At 41.2% G+C, this 17,053-nt stretch overlaps 1 protein-coding gene across 2 annotated transcripts in view; it reads left to right on the top strand.

Annotated features, from left to right (window-relative positions):
• Positions 1 to 17,053, top strand: part of asic1b (acid-sensing (proton-gated) ion channel 1b) — a 161,302-nt gene that overhangs the window by 101,274 nt on the left and 42,975 nt on the right. Inside the window, exon 1 of one of the 2 annotated variants that reach the window (XM_038697804.1) lies at positions 8,683 to 9,354. The exons of the other annotated variant lie outside the window; for it this stretch is intronic. Coding sequence (XP_038553732.1) covers positions 8,683 to 9,354 — 672 coding nt within the window. Of the gene's footprint in view, positions 1 to 8,682; positions 9,355 to 17,053 lie in introns of those variants that run through there. 2 annotated transcript variants of the gene reach the window in all.

Below are 17,053 nucleotides of genomic sequence, written 5' to 3'. Positions count from 1 at the left end.
CACCTGATCCTCTGTGTGGAGAAAATTGATATGCCTTGGGTGGGGGTTTTGGGCCTGGCAACATGTTGTAATCATAGTAAATGCTGTAATGCAAGTGTGTAAAATGTAGCAAGCTAATGGAGCCAATAGACGGATTGATTGATAGCTAGAGGACTGAAAGCATGCATTAAACAAGCCTTCAGGACTGAGGCTGTTAAAGCAGCCCCTCTCAGTGAAATTGGAGGGATTAACAACCGTGGCTGATGCTTTCCCAATTAGCCAAACTATTCACGTCTCTGACAAATCTTTAGTTTTATTCAAAGATACAATATAATCCAGTTAGCAAATGAACAAAATCTAATCTTGTTTTAAAAAGTGACGAGAGCGCCAGCCTCCCGTGAGTGTTGGCTCGGTTAGTCCTGCAAATAAATCGAGGTATTCTCAATAATCTAGTTATAAACTCCCCCTTCGAGTGCTTGTCATATTATCTGACATGACAAATAGATCTGAGCCCAAGCATCTGGCTCCCACCCTCCCTCTCTCCCACTCTTTTTGCTCCCTACCGCCCCTTCTTCACTCCCCCCTTCCACCTTCTCTTTCTTTACTGCTGTCCCTTCCCCCTGCTCTCCTGGGGGTTCCTTGGAGGTAGCACCGCTGAATACTGAGATGCACCAGGTGATTTTGCTCAGACATTTATGTGTGATTGGCTGTGATGAGTCTGGTGAATCTAGCCACGGTTGACCGTCCATCATCTGTCGAGGAATGGCGGTGGGACAAGAGAAAATGTTTGTTTGCCACCTGAAAGGGTCCTGCACATTTTGTAGCAGTGATGAAGTACTTGTCAACATCGCTGTGTCTCTGAGCGGCATATGTGAGCATGTGTCTGTATGAGTGACCGAGGGAGAGAAAACCTAGATTAGCACTGACTGTGCTGTTGCAAAAAGCACATACTTGCTTCCAACCGTGCCTTGACATGTGTGTATACAACTCCGTGCTGATGTGTCCCGCAGCCAAAATGTCCTGCCCTGTCAGCCCTCTGTCCTCGTAAGTGATTAGACTGAGTGCCGGTGCGAGTTGGTGACAGCCAAGCTCTGACTCATCATGGCATGATGAAATTAGACTTTAAAATTTCTCAATTTTTTTTTCAAGCTCTGGGACGATTTTTACTTGCAAAATGCAGGAAGGCTAAAGAATTATTGAAACTAATTGAAACGTATTTTTTTAGACATTTAAGTAAAAATAGTAAAACACTGCACCACCTGCTTAGCTATGGACTGTCACCACTAAATGCTTCAACTAAAAAGAAAAAAACATTAATAATCAGTTTCAGCACACCAATGCATCTGCTCCTTGGTGTTTCTTGACAGTGGCCTGATATCTGCAGATAGCTATCATTATTAGCATTTTTTTAGTCTGTCCCTCACATAGATGGTAACTGGCAACTGGACTGCATTTATATGTGCTTTTCCACCTCAACAGACTTTGCAATGTGCCTCTAACCTATTCACACACACACACATACTCACACCAATGGCAGCCTGAGCCACAGTGACTGTTAAATTTAGTAGGATAGAGAAAGAGCAAGCTAGCCACCGGGGGTCGGGAAATAACTGTACAGGTGTAACTACTCTTGTCATAGTTTACAGGACTGCCAGTGTAGCTAGCTATGACCTATGTCACTATTTGAATACCAAGTAAAAATGCAAAAATTTAAATTAATTTAATTAATTGATTTAATGGATCGCCCAGCCCTCGTCAGCACTGGTGTTATTTCACAGCTGTTATTAAAAAACATGTATATTCCATCATGTGCCATGTGTTGTGGATTTTGTTCAGATGTAGACACTATAAAACCAGAAATCTGCATGTATTAGCAAGGAAAGATTGCAGGATTTCAATTTTGAAGACAAAATATGTCATGCCTGCTAACTCCTTGATATTTTTTGATCGTCTCAGTCAGTACCAACTGAAGAAAAGTGCTCATGCTGTGTGACTGGAAGGAGAGTTCAGTCACAATCCACGCTGAGTTTTTGAGCAACTTGTGTCTTATTTTAGTGCATCGCAAAATTAATGACATTTGTTCAGCAACCACAATGAAAGTGATACACTGTCTCTTGCTGAATATGACATCACTATGACAAACTAAAAAGAACCAAAAAGTATAGAAGAATGTACAGTAATTGGCAAAAGGAGCAATACAGGAAATGTCATGACAAGCCACAAACAAAAGCACATTATATATGAGCCAGAGAAAACACCCTTGACTTTCACAACACAGCCTCAGCATGCCCATGCATTATAATGCTTATGCAAGATGACTGTCAAATCCTGCAAAAATAAGCCTTATTGCCATAGTGGGTTTAGACTAAATAAATGCATGCATATTGAGGGGGTTTGCGTAGCATTTATTAGTATGTATGAAATGATGCAGATGGAGGTCCTGAAAGGAGACTTAGTAATCACTGATATTAGTGTCGAGATCCCCAAGCTGTGCGACTCCGGGCCTGCCCTTATGAATTGGCTTTGTGAAAATGCCACCGAGTGACATATTTAAACCATTCAGCTTGATAACTGTGTCCCTCTCGGCTCTTGTGTTAAAAGGCAGCCTGCTGCTGCCGCACTGGTCTTAGTAATAGAGATAGAGAGAGAGGGAAAGGTGGGGTGCGTAGAAAAATTGTAAGAGATAAAGTCAGAGTGAATCAAACAGAGATTGAACAAGTAAAGGCCGATTTGAAATAGGTGAAAAGGAAGACAGGACAGAGAGGGGGACCTCGTCGTGGAGGTAATGGGTTTGACTGAGTGATAATCACATTCAGAAGGGAGCCAGGCCCGCTGTGTAATGCAGCAGAACAGACAGCCAATCAAAGAGCGGCTATTGTTGCCCTCTGACCCAACTCTGTTCACATTTGACACATCAATCATAGAGATGAAGAGGCTCTGGTTCTCCTGACTCTGATCTGAAAAGGCTGATGTTCCCATGGATTACATTGATTTGAAAAGTAGACATATGGTATCTCCATTGATTTCAACTGCCTTCTGCTATAAATCCCATCTGGTGTCCCATCTCCAGTTTCAGTGCAGTGCTAATTGCACTGACCTTAACAACATTGCCCTGTCTTTATCTCTGTTTCAGTTTTGTTGGGTTTTTTTACAGTAAAAGCACTTGGTGGCCTGACTGCCGCCAGCTGCATATCATCGTTAGATACCCATAACTACATAGGCGCATCTCACCACTTGATATACCGCCTCCTCCCACGCCTCTTACGGCTCGATCTCGTGTGTACAAATTTTTGTCAGTATCTTTGACGTCAGTCTGCATGCATCACAATCAAATCCCTCTAAAGACCCGCCCTACTGTCCACCAAGCAGCACCCTGTTTTCCTGTGTCGTCTGCAGTTGGCCTCATTGCTGCATTGTCTGTGCCCAGGCCAAGGCACTGCAGTGGGTGAAGGTGGGCAGCAACCTGGAGAAGAAAGTAGCACTCTACTGTAGAAGAGGTCTTTGTTTGAAGGCTTCAGTTGGCTGTGTCAGTCTGTCGGACGTGAGATCTGCTCTGTGGTGTTAAACAGGCAGCGACAAGAACCAGCTGCTTCAGGGAGTAGTTTCTACCCCACAGCTGCTGGTTTATATAAATGAAACAGCCACATTCTGTTTGATATTACGTTTGCCGGGTCTAAACTTTGGACATTGCCGTTTTATGATATACAACTTAGCTTAGCCACCAGAAACTACAAAGCACTTCAAATGCTGAATGAATCTCTGTTCTTGTTTTCGCGAAGTGACAACCATGTGTCTGCAGTTTCTCTAATGGCCACTGAATGCTGGCCTCTCAAATGTGACGATTTTTTGCCCGCTTTTCCTTGTCCTACAAAACAAGCAATCTTTATTCTGAATGCCCAACAAAATTACACAGCAGACAGAAAAGCACCACTTACCCATTATGCCTCTAATGAAAAATACTAGTCACACATGACTGTGAATCGACCACAGTGAGAATGTCATTTTATCATTTTCCTGAATCTCTGTTACGACAAGGTCAGTTAAAGGTCAGTTAAAGGTCAGTTAAACTGTGCTTTCCTCATATATCCTTTGAGCGCATGGCGTGCTGCTTTTGTACTTGTGCTTTTAGAGTCTTTATTTTGACTTTTATTTCACACGTCATACCTGCATCACACCTCCATTATTTTTATTTATGTTTAGCAGAGCCAACATAAACACACCTGAGAAATTTGTATTTTAGTGTTACAGTGTACCCTGGATTCATGATTAATTTGGACAAGGTAGAATTTAAAAAAAGCTTCAAAAATTGGCACCATTTACAGAAAAAAAGGATTTGATGTTCACTTACTTTTTATTCCCTCGTTTCTTTCATGAACTTGTCACTCTCCCTGCTGTTAGCAAGAGATTTAATTAATTTAAGTGATGAAGCTTTTCTGGCAGGCAGGCTGGAGCTTTGTACTTGACAGGATGCACCAAAACATGATACAAGACTCAAATTTCTCTTTTTTAACTTGCCTTTTCTTTGTCAAAACCTATGGATTTGTCCGTTATAGGTATGTTGTAGCCAGATTTTTGTCTTAAAACAAACAACTGATCTATCTTGTTATCTATTACCAGGCAAACCCCTTTAAGCCCTGCATATTATCACAGAACATTTTTTTGCCATACCATAAGACAGGTCATGAAGTGGAGTATCACCTCTGGACCTCTTTAAATGAGAAATGTGTTGTTTGGCCACAACAACTCACTTAGAAAATAAGTCCTTCTCTCCATATTATTTTCTTCCAGCAAGGGAGCTTCTGGGTATACCACTCTGTGTATCAGATAGCAATGGCCCCTGTTGAAAGGTGAGGACAGAATATTGTGTTTTGGAGAACAGCGTCACTGCCTTTGGCCTCTGCCTCATTCTACCACAACATCTTCTGGGAATGGGCCGAGCTCGGGCGCTTGTTTACTTGCTCTTTGATTTTCCTGTGCAGGCCAAATCCATTGAATCACACAATAACCTAAGAATATGAATGCTAGACTATTGATTGAACACACGGCCTCTGACCAAGTAATATCATTGTGTGTCAGCTCTTTCTTTGTGATATCTTTATTTTATCACCTTGACTCTCCTCCTCTCCACACTTCAAATCCTGACTCAAATCAGATTAACGCGGTCAGTCTGAGGTGAATAAATTATGTGATCAACGTAATCAACATCAAGTGTCCATTTAGTCTGTGTGTGTGTGTGTATGTACTGATACATCTATCTTTGTGAGTACCAATTAAAATTTAGGACCTTATGTGTGAGGATATTTTTGGACAGTGATGACATGTTGGCCGGCCCACCCTTTCAGGCAGACGTTCAAAGGACTGTTTGAGGTTTAGGTTTGGGTTAGGGTGAGGCATGTGAAGGGTAAGTTCGGTTAAGGCGATACGGAATGCAAATATGTCAATGAGGGTCCTCACAAGTATAGAAATACCAGTGTTTGTGTGTGTGTGTGTGTGTGTGTGTGTGTGTGTGTGTGTGTGTGTGTGTGTGTCTCCACGTGTGTGCATGTGTGGCAATATGCATGCTCTGAGTAATGGGCTTTGTGCATCCTCTTTTGCTGATGGCCAGGATGTATCCATGGCAACACCAGGTCGATCCTAGCTGTGAGCTGGTGAGAGGGACTTGAAAGGGAGCGTTAAACCTCTCTTCTCATCTGCCCTGCGCTCTTCTCGCTCTGACCATGGTGAAATGCGTGGCCTTGTTGAAATCCCAGACCTACGGCTATATACTTTAGCTGTGACCGTGGACACTCACATCACAACACTGCCACCTTTTGACCTGATGCGAAAATGTACCCTTAAAACATTGTCATGTTATTCTTTATTCCCTGTTTTCTCTGTGAGTTCAGGGTTCTTATCTGTGGAGACAAACAAATCTTTTTTCCTGAAAGCTAGAAGCACCAGTACATTTTGACATTTGTTGCATTTTAGGCCTCTTTTTTTTTGAGAGTTCACAGTAGTGACATGACAGGAAATGAGGGGAGAAGGAGATTTGGCACATGAAACAAAGCTCCCCTGCCAGATTTTAATCAGAGACCAGTTAATGGTCAGCATCTTAAGCCCCTAGGCCAGAATTTACAGAGCGCTGGAGCTGTTTTTTGATTTTATAGGAGTGAAGTCACATTTCTGGTTCAAAAGGTGTTATGGTAAAATGTGCTTTACAGGACAATTTGCTGTTGATTTTAAAGCCCAAAGCTGTCGTTTGTGAGTCTGCAAAATCAATAGCTGTTTCGTTGTCTGTAATTTAAAGCTTTTTTCACCCTTATTTCTGCTTTAGTAAGTTTAATTGTGTTGTACAACAGTGGCAACTCCTTCTTTAAAGTCAAAACATGAAGTTAAGAAAGAAATATAATGATTCTGTTTAGCATATAGAACAATATTTATATAAAAATAGGTAGTGTAACATACAAAAGACAGATAGAAAGTACTTTTTGTCATGTTGTCATTGTCAAAACGTTGCCTTTCAAATCCTTTGATGCTTGGTCATGGCAGTTTCAGCACTTAGGAGCCACTGCAGGATTAGATGTGCTGCTGTTGCCCCCTAGTGGATATCAACACAAATGCTGAGGCAATGTGAACATGATTTAAAAGCAATGAGTAATGACAGGGAAGGGATGAAAAGACAGAAAAGGAAAGATAAATGTGGGAGAATGGAGCAAGACAATCATGTTTGGTTTTGGATTTATCTCTTCTGGAGAAGAACATAGGTGCCAAAACAAACACTGATTTATCGCAACCCTGTGTGCTTTAATAAATCTGCACTGACAATGTAATTAAGATATTTTGGCACAAAGTACATGAACCTAATCATTTGACTTTATTCAGAGAGTCACTGAACTGCTCTGCACAATTTAATTTCCTCCACAGCAGTTTCATAACTTGCCATCTTGAGCCAAATCCAAGATGTATGTGAATATTCATGTTGTAATACCTCTCAGAAAGCCTATAGGGGCTGGAGCTGGGGGAGCTCTATGACCTTCTTGTTAGGCCAGGCTGGATGCCGGAGGCTATCTAGTGATCACTAATACATATTCAAGAACCAGAGGCTATCAGGCGCTGATGGTAAGCAGGCTCCAAGATAGGGACGGATCAAGGCCGAGCCAAAACCCTTTTATTTGCTCTCTTATCATCAGCAGTTTTTTTCTGTGATGGATAATCTTCACAGCTGCAGCTAAACACATATTGACCAAGTCTGCTGCCTTTCACACCCTCTCACTTGATTTTTAAGTTTCCCCCTGATGAAAACAGGGGTTGTTATGGTTTAAAAGCTCAACACAATGGATCGGTTTGGGTAATGTGTTTTCTATTGGTTTTACAGGTTTTATATGGCTGTTCCTTAGAGGTATCCCGTGTTATCATTAGCTGGAGGTTTTTAATGTAAGAGTGCTGTCATCCCCCTAAATGAATCTGGCATTCAATTTTCTGGCACCATCATGGTCCTGAAAATGATCTCAGCAGTCTAATGGAGGTGGATCGATACAGATGGATCAGTCTCATACATTTCTTTTTCATATCACAACCAACACCACCTCTGGGAATCTGCATTTATCTCCATATTCAATAATGAGAGGATCCATTTAAGATGTTTTCTCCACTAGTACATACTTGGTTTCAGTTAATTTGCTTTCCGCAGAGTTGCTCACAGCTATGTGGAGTGTTTGTAATTTGAAGGAGATCTGTTGGTAAAATGAGCCATTAGATTGAAATAACAGTGAACAAATGGAAGTCGTGATTAAATTCCTTCCCTTTCCTCTATGGCGGTTGCTCTGTAATAGCTTATATCGTGATAAGCCATCACACATAATACTTCATTTGTGCTCTCTCTGAATCTTCTAAAAGGACACATCTTATTTGGTGTTGTTCCATGTACTTTAAAACTCATTGTGAGAGCAGATCTTTTAATCAAACCATTGCATGTTAGATTGTGTCGCATATTCCAGTGTGTGAATCTTCTCCAGTTGCTCATCTGTAGTCATTTCAGTAACACCTAAATATTATTTGCATTTGATTACACAACTGTGCTGAGATCATTGTCTTTTCGGGGGAGGAGTGAGGTTATGCCGAACAGTAAAATCAGCAGAAATAAAAAGCCTATTTGGTGCTTTTCCTTCTGTACATTGGCTGCCGATCTGTTACATTTGCTCTCTCCCACTGCGTTTTTTTTTCTTTCCTTTTTTTTTCTCCTGTAAACGGTGAAACTCTGCCCCGGAACTGTGACCTGTAGCTCTGCCCTGTGGGAGTATTACATGTCCTATACTCTTCATGGCCTCACCTTTTTTGCCCTCCTACTCCTTTTCTTCTTCTTCTTCTTCTTTCCTTCACTCTTTCGAAGTTGCGGTAGGGGATGGATCTGCCCCCGAGACACAAAGATAAACCCAGGCAAGGCATCTCAGTTCAACTCTAGAGTAGATGTGAATGGCAGGGAACAGAGTGTGTGGTTTCCTTATCAGCATTTTGCTCCAGAAGATTTGTTTTGTATTTAATCGGGTCAGTATTTTGATACACCTCACTTTAAGGGCCAAGCTAGTTTGACTGATGGGTTTGAGTCAGTAGTCAGATTTGAACACTCTCTGTTTGAATTATTTCATTTCTTCAGGATTTTTGGACTGTTTCAGGACTGGATTTTAGTGAATTTATAAGCACTTTTAACTTGTTCATCCTGCCACCATGCCTGTCCGGATTATGTGCACCATCTCCTTTTCTGCCGACGACGAGCCCGACAGAGGATATGGTAAAGACGGTTTTGAAGATCACTACAAGCGGGTGAAGAATAGTTATGGTGGCGGGGACTCGCAGGACTACCTGGATAGGTGTAGTCAAGTGGATGACTGCAATGATGAAGAGGACAACATCAGCGAGGTGGACGACCTGGCCACTTTCTGCGGCGGTTGCTCGCTCCATGGCGCCAACCACGTGTTTGTGGAGAACAAGAAGTTTGGTATTCGCCAGGGTTTGTGGGCATTGGTCTTCATCATGGCCCTGTCCGCTTTCTTGTTCCAGGTAGCTGACAGGATCATGTACTATCTCCAATATGATCGCATCACCCTGCTGGATGAAATGGTGGCCAATAACATGACCTTTCCGGCTGTCACCCTATGTAACTACAACTTTGTTCGGAAGTCTCAGATGAGCTACAGCGACCTGATTTTCATGGGCCCTCTCCTGGGCTTTGAAGAAGGCATGGCACCGGGGTTTCCGCTCGCCCCGGAGCCGGACCGCCAGCCAGGCTCTCGCTTCAGCCTGGATGAGTTCTACAACCGCACTCGACACCGCATGGAGGAAATGCTGCTGGAGTGCAATTTCAAAGGCATAGAGTGTGGCGCTGAGAACTTCAGAGAGGTAGGTTTCACCAAGACCCCACAGTGAGAAAATATGTTTCAAAATGTTTGATCTGTCGGGAACCAGCAAACTCAAAATTGGAAATCATCAGTGCAGGTTGGCACTTCAAGAGGTGTTTTATATGTGTCTGGTAGACTTGATCGTTTTGATTAATTGGTAATATATTGCATATGGGGATATAAAATTTAATGTTGCTCAAAAAAAAGTCAAGAGGAGGCTGCTGGATTTCATCAAGGAGTATCTTCTTTTTGGGTTCATTGTGATGAAATGAGTACACCCAATAAAACCTATTTCTAAAAACTAAACTGCCATGCCAGGATTTTAGCCCTCACTGGTGGAACTTTGTACAAAATCAATGATACGGAAGAAAGAGTTTATTTATTGCTGTGAGGTAATTCAGTTACTCCATTGTAAATAATAAAAAAGCAGACATAATAAAAGCATGTCCCATTACTTAAAGTGCCATACTTGGCATACAGCTGTTGTTATTGAATTAAACGGGCACTGAAAATGTTCGTGTTGCCCAGAGGAAACTTAAGGGCAGCCTCTTTCTGGACACACATTCCCTGAAATTTTGGTAGATTTGTGGCAGCTGCTCTGTGTTCCTTTGAGTGTCAGACAGCACACAAGCAGAATACTGAAGTATCAAGTAGTGTTGACAATAGCCAGCTTTTGGTGTATTGATTTGCTTGACCTTTGCACAGATATGGATAAGTATGGACAGACTGCTAATGGATGTTCTAAAGTTACAAGAGCTGCAATCATATTAGCACTTAAATGCACGTCCATGACACACTGTTCCTGTTTTGACTAACAGACAACACAATGCCTTTGTTAATGTACAATTTATTTTAATAATTTATTATTGCAGTGTTAGTGCAATATACTAACTACTGCAGTGCAGTAGTGGAAGTTGTAGCGATAGTAGTTTCTAGCGCTCTAAATGATTGACAGAAAAGTAATTCTGCAACTTTTTTGACAATTAGTTAATCATTTAAGTAATCTTTTCACTTAAAGTTCACTGGTTGTGCCTCCTAAGCCTCCTTAAATGTCACTATTTTGTGGTTTTCCTAGTCTTCTTTGACAGTAAATTTTATATTTTGGGGTTTTGTTTGTTCATTCACTACAAGGAATCTGAATATTAAAATTCTGTTAAAATCAATGTCATGAGTCTGTCAGAAATATAGATTTAGTTATATAAAAGGGTGTCATAAATTAATTTATTTACATGTCATAGGGATGATTTAAAGGAAAAGGGAAACAGACTGAAATGACATTAAACACTGAAAGCAGCTCTGACATGATGTGGTTGGGAGCTTCTGAAGCAGAAAGTTGCTCCGTGTCAACCAAAACATAAGACTCTGAGTTTGGTGAAATGAAGTTCTTGGATGAGGAAAATGTGAGGTAAATGGAAACAAAAGCTATGAATATGATTGCACCAAGGCAGATTCTCAAGTGGAAGGGTAAATAATTAAAATCAGAGTCTGTTTATTTACTGAGTACATTGTGTGCATGCAAGATGAAATTGATCCTGCAATGAAATAGAACAACTGCCACAGTGAATAATATGATACAGAAAAGAAACAAAAAGCGTCTCCATCATTACAATACAGAGGTATTATTGGCTTGAAGGGATTCTCTTGAACACAACTGGAACACAACTTAATATTACCACAATAGGAGAGTCCAAAATACTGCTTTGACAGCAGAGTACAGATCTTACACTACATATTTTTGTTCAGGTTTTAGTGTCTTACTCAGGCAGAAGTCAAAAATTGCCCAGGTCGGGCGATCAGTATCACAAATGACAAAAGTGGGGTATATAGCCAATGTTCTTGAGGTGAAATAGGGCCAGCTGTCATCCTCTGTTGATATGCTTTTTAAAAGACAAAGTACTGTGACTGCAGTGCAGTCTGCCATTTTATTAGCATGTGAGTGAGGCACTGACCAGGCCTTATTCAATGACAGACATTACTGCCATTGTGCACTTCAAAGCTCATTCTTGCTTTCATAACGTCTTACTTTAAATTAGATGGGTTGCTCCTTAGATCACATTATCACCTTGCACACCTTGGTGAGCCTGTGACAGATTTTTGCATTTAAATCACTAGTAACTGTGTCCTTATAAACCCAATTATTTTCTAGAAGGTGTTATAAAAAATTGTTCTTCTTACACATCACTCACACCTTATTGCTTCAGTTATGCTTTAGGCCGCTTTTTTTTTAGTAAGATACAAGAAGCTTATTTGCTACATCTGTTTAATATGTTAATACCTGACAGTGTCTTTGTAAAAAGACATTAAAGAGAAGTTAAACGCTGTGAGTAAAATGGTGTGTGCACGCCTGCAGGTTTCATGGGCAGTTGTTACTGCAGTAAGGCTAAAGATCTGACAAACACAAGTGACAAGTAATCATTTCTTTGTCAGGACTAATAGGACTAATGAGCGCTTGTCAATTTAACTTGAATCCTTCTACATTACAGCCTCCCACTAATAAATCATTGATTGTCCATTCAGCTCAGGCACCTCCATGCAGCAATTATAAACTGATGCTTTCCCACTGTTTTGTTTCTCAGTTTCTAAAGCAACTATAAAATGTGTTTTGTGTTGCTTGAAAATGTTATGTTAATACCCAGCTATCCCTTGTAAGATAATTAACCGCTGCTTACAAAACAACTATTTTTCTTCCCGTTGTGTTGTTTGATTATTTAAACTGTGTATTATATAAACTGAGATATTTGAAGTTACCATGGTATATATGGTGTTTCATTTCAAAATCAAAGATGAAGGGCATCTATGAATGTTTTGAAATCCATGCAGTGTTTACCTTTAGTAGCAATGCAACCACACATAGTATGTTTTTGTTTGAGGGCAGCACATAGCAGTGCCTCTACAGTAGATAAACCTTGATGTTCCCTAGTTTATCATTCTCATACCCGCAATGTGCCTATTATTGATTAAAAGCAATATGTGTTGTCAAAGAGCATTCTGGGAAATCACAAATTGAAGTAAACACAGATCAGGTAAGCTGGGGGAAGAGAACACAAACAAGACTAGCATTATCGCTAATAGGTTAGTTTTCCCCTTGTGGCATGTAGGAAAGGCTTGGTCATATCTACAGAGCAGGCTGACTCACTTAACAGCGTGCATTATGTATTTCTGTTACACTTTTCTTCTGAACAGCAAATCGATAGAGTGTATTTATTTTGCGTAATGTGATAATTGGCAGCGCCACTGGTCCAAATGTCGGAAACGCTGAACTCCTGCTAGTGCCTGTTTATTATATCTACTGAAGAGCCACTAATGGTCCCACAGACTCTTTTTGTTGGTGTATTGAGAAGTGGCAGTACAGGGAGGTGAGCTGATTGATTGCTTTCTGTCCCTCTTACTCTCTGGGGCTTTCTGTCCCTTCCTCCTCTCTCGTCTCTGTCTGGTGTTTGTGCATGTGAAAGTATGTTCCAGTGTGTCTATCTGTGTATGTGTGCACACTGAGATGAGCTCTGGCTTTGGGCTGGGTCAATACTGAAGCTTGGCTAATGCCCTGCAGCTATTCGGTTCAGGTTGCAGCAATTCTGTCCCAGAGCAGAATGTGAGCCCCCATCAGAGCAGTGATCCAAATCCCTGCTTCCTGCTCCATCCCTAGCCCATTAGCCACAGCTTGCCTTTCTCCCAAGCTCAGCATTGTCAACAGAATCAGCCAGTGGCTCTGGTTACGCCCTTCTCCTTTCTCCTCAAGAACATCAGTCTGTATACTCCAGGCTCAGGCTCGATCAGACAGACAGATAGACAGACAGACTGTGAGGGAATGTTTTCAGAGAAAGGAAAATGAAAATGGCAGAGCTGGCCTCACCATCTGGCTCTGAGCTGTAAATACTTGTCATGGTTCAGCACTTCTTTTAAGCAGCCATCGGGAAGAGATTGTATCAGGGAAAGTGTAATGTAATTATCTTCAAGCATATGCCATGATAAATTAGATGTTACTAAATGATCTTTTAAAAAAGTGTGCAGTAGATTATACAGTAATATGTGTTCCACCAACACAGAACAAAGACTAACTGACTATAGCACTGCCAACATAGAGCATGTGCCGAATTCAATTTGTTCTTGTTCCTTTGTGGTGCAACAGTTTCTCAACACCTTGTGCAATTAGGCTAATTAAACTGTCACTTTTCAGATGGAAATAGATTTTTGTGCCTTTGTTTGTAATATGTAGTCATTTTGTGATTTATTTTATATTCCGTTGTGCAAGCCAAATGCGTTCTTTGGAGCTTGATCTATGTTTGATTCTTGCGGTTTCATTAGTTGGTTTGAAGTTCAGATCCATCAGGGCAATACTAGCACAACAACCCAGAAGCATTGTTAAAATTACATGCGTCTGTGCTGAACAGCAAACACTGCCGAATGTTGACAGTTAAGTTGTTTCTCTTCCCCTGCTACGCCTGACCCCGTCTGAGCAAATTGGACTCAAAATAATGGGTTAGGGAAATTAGTTTGATTAAGCACAAGTATAGGCTCGGTCAGAAAGTGGACGTTGCAGTGTCTGAGTTTCAGAAAGCTTGAACCGCTGAAATGCCTCCTCCCCTCTGAGAGGTGACAGCCAAGGGCAATTAAATATTTATGGTAACACTGAAATTCAGATAGCTGTCTGTGACTTTCTCTCATCTTCTCCGGCCATTATTAGCTGTTTTCACATCAGAAGTTCAGAGGTGCCCTCTTTTATGCATAGCTATAGCTTATCACAATCACATTTTATCATGATTCTGTGAGTGTAGAGCTTGAAAAATAAATTAGATGTTTTTTTGTAATTTTGCATTCACTTTTGTCCTAAATTATATCTAATGCATGTCAGGAAGGCTTCTCCTCTTCTAATCTCCATTTAAAAGAGTGATGATCTAATGAGTGAAATGGGTACCACTTAACCTCATCTACTTTGTTTTCAAGGCTTTCCAGCAATTCATTTTGCTTGCCAGCATGGATTACTCCACTTTTGCTGGCATGCACTTATATCAAACAGTGATCACAAGGGGGCAGTGTTTTACAGTTATTTTAGAACCTAAACTGGTTTTCATGGAGTTCTTGGCACTGTGATGCTGCATGCTGTTTTTTTTTTTTTCGTTTTGTTTACAAGAAATTACTCAGAAATATACTTAATCCCATCTCTAAAAAAAAACTTTGATTCCCACTGCAGTACAACATCAGACCCTCTGAGCTGCAATGTCCACCATCCAGTTAAGGCTTTGTGTGGAAGCAGTGTTGCTGCCAGTGGAAACACAGTGGTTGCATTTTTTGAAAGAACTGTTTTCCTGAGGGATTAAACTCTATTTGTATGTTGTGGGGATTAAAAAGTAAATATTACAAATCAAACATGAGCTGATGTTTGTTCACTGTGGACAGCCTTGGCAGAAACCCATGCATCTCTCTCTCTCTCTCTTTCTCTGTCTCTCTCTTGCTCTCTCTTTTTCTTCAGATCCCACACTGTTTCTGTACATGAAGGACTTCAGTCCAGTAGAAGACACACTGTGGAGCTCTGACACTGTGTCCTCTCTCTCTCTCACTCTCTCTCTCTTCCTCTATCCAAGTGACCAATCAGTGTTTTCAAATGCAGCCATTTTAAATCTCTCATCAGTCTTCTTTGGAGGTTGGTGACAGGAGGTGCAGTAGCACTCACTCCCTGTTAAAATTACTCCAATGGGACATTTAAATCTGGACATTTAAATCGCCACGTCTCTTCAATATCAGCCAACACCACATAACACAACTGCTAATTAATCATTAAAGTGGCATGAATGAAAGGATAGAACTTTTCACTTTACTGTCCGACTAAGATAAATGACCCTTAATGATGTGAAAATGAGGGATACTGCAGTCTTGTTGGAGCAATTATATATGAATAAGACATATAACAAGTGTCCTATACAGGGTGAATAACCACTTACTAGTAGCTAATTAGGCTGATGAGGGGCACTTAATGGCTTTCTACAGGACTGCTCCCCTTTACTTTATATCAGAGCTGAAATAAAACGTTTGGCTCCAAATGACAGAATGGATGTCAGAGGAGCTGTATGGAGAAAGATGGTGTCCTTTTAAATGCACTCTGCTCTGGCTTAGTGTTCTCTCTCTTTTTTTGTCTCTCTTTGTGGCTCTGTGTGTCTCTTTCTGTGTGTGTCCACATGCCTGGATGTGTGCCCATGCGTGCATAAATGTGCACACAGACCTTTAGAGCTCTACCAACCCCTTTATTAGGATAATTATATATTTCTGACTGACTGAGCTGAAAAAAAAATCTGTTCTCATTGTAGTTCAAGCACATTGAATCATACAGAAGAAGGGATATTTAAGAGGGGTGTGTGTGTGTGTGTGTGTGTGTGTGTGTGTAGTGTATGTTGGGGGAGGATGTCTAAACACTAGTATGTGTTTTTGGTCAAACTGGTGTTTGCTGCCTCTCCTCTCCAGTTTCATAGATGACTGCATCTATCGTGGTCAGCAAAACTCCATAAGAAAGTAAGTGGCTCTTTGTAGCAGAGTGTAGAATCAGCACCTCACCTCACCCTAGACATGTGTATATGTGTATACAGTATGCATTTATGTTTGTGTGCGACAGACAGAAGAAGAAATATGTTTTTGTCTCTATTCTCTGCATGCGTTAATACCTGTGAGTTCTTAGTGAACATCAGTTCAGATACGCCTTTCAGTAGTTGACTCAGTTACACTGCAACATCCCTTTAATGACTACTTAAAGCTGCTTAAATCGATCTTAGGCAGTCCTGGAAGAAGTCCAGAGATCTAAGCAAAAGTAGTAATACCACAGTGTAGAAATACTTTTTTACAAGTGAAATTGATGCACTGTTGGGCGGCACGGTGGTGCAGTGGTTAGCACTGTCGCAGGTACAAACCTCGGTTGCCCCGGCCTTTCTGTGTAGAGTTTGCATGTTCTGCGTGGGTTCTCTCCGGGTGCTCTGGCTTCCTCATGCGGACTAGGTTAATTGGTGACCCTAATTTGTCCTTAGGTGTGAGCGTGAGTGGTTGTTTGTCTGTGTGTGGCCCTGCAATGGACTGGCGACCTGTCCAGGGTGTAAACCCCGCCTTTCGCCCGATGTCAGCTGGGATTGGCTCCAGCCCCCCGCGACCCTGTATGCATGATAAGCGGTTGATGATGGATAGATGATGCTGTACACTGTATTTGTTGATTATACTTTCTATTAATAATCTGAATCAGCAAAGTAACTAACTAATAAATCTAGGAGAGTAAAACGTACTTCACAGTAATTGAGTAAATGTACTTAATTGCTTCCCACTACTGATTTTAGGTAACTAGTTGTTTGGAGGAGAGCTCCACACACTTGGTTCAGCTAGCTCAAGCTGCTGAAGCCTCATATTAGCTTTGGCTGAACGTAAGAAGGCACTTTTGTGTGGTTAAAAAGACTTTGAATTTGCCCCCCCAATCTTGTAGAGTGTAGTCTCTTCACAGCCAGTATGGACAGGAGGAATGATTACACAACGAGCAAGTCTTTCAACACGTGTATGTCAACTTTAATGGTGGAGGAGTGCAGTAGGGTTTGAGAAGCTGCTCTTTGTCCAACACTAAAATATCACAGGTTTCATCCCTTTAACCACCGGTGCAAACACTTTCCTCTAAAAACATTGTGATTTGAGACTCTGAACATATATCTGCCCAGTCACCGTGAGACACTCTGGATAAG

This window comes from Micropterus salmoides, unplaced genomic scaffold, assembly GCF_014851395.1.
Source record: "Micropterus salmoides isolate LMB-PRFRI ecotype aquatic unplaced genomic scaffold, ASM1485139v1 Ms_hic_scaffold_4, whole genome shotgun sequence".
NCBI classification, from domain to species: Eukaryota; Metazoa; Chordata; class Actinopteri; order Centrarchiformes; family Centrarchidae; genus Micropterus; species Micropterus salmoides.
The sequence above is the reverse complement of the archived record's forward strand: the minus strand, read 5'-3'. Positions and strand labels throughout refer to the sequence as shown.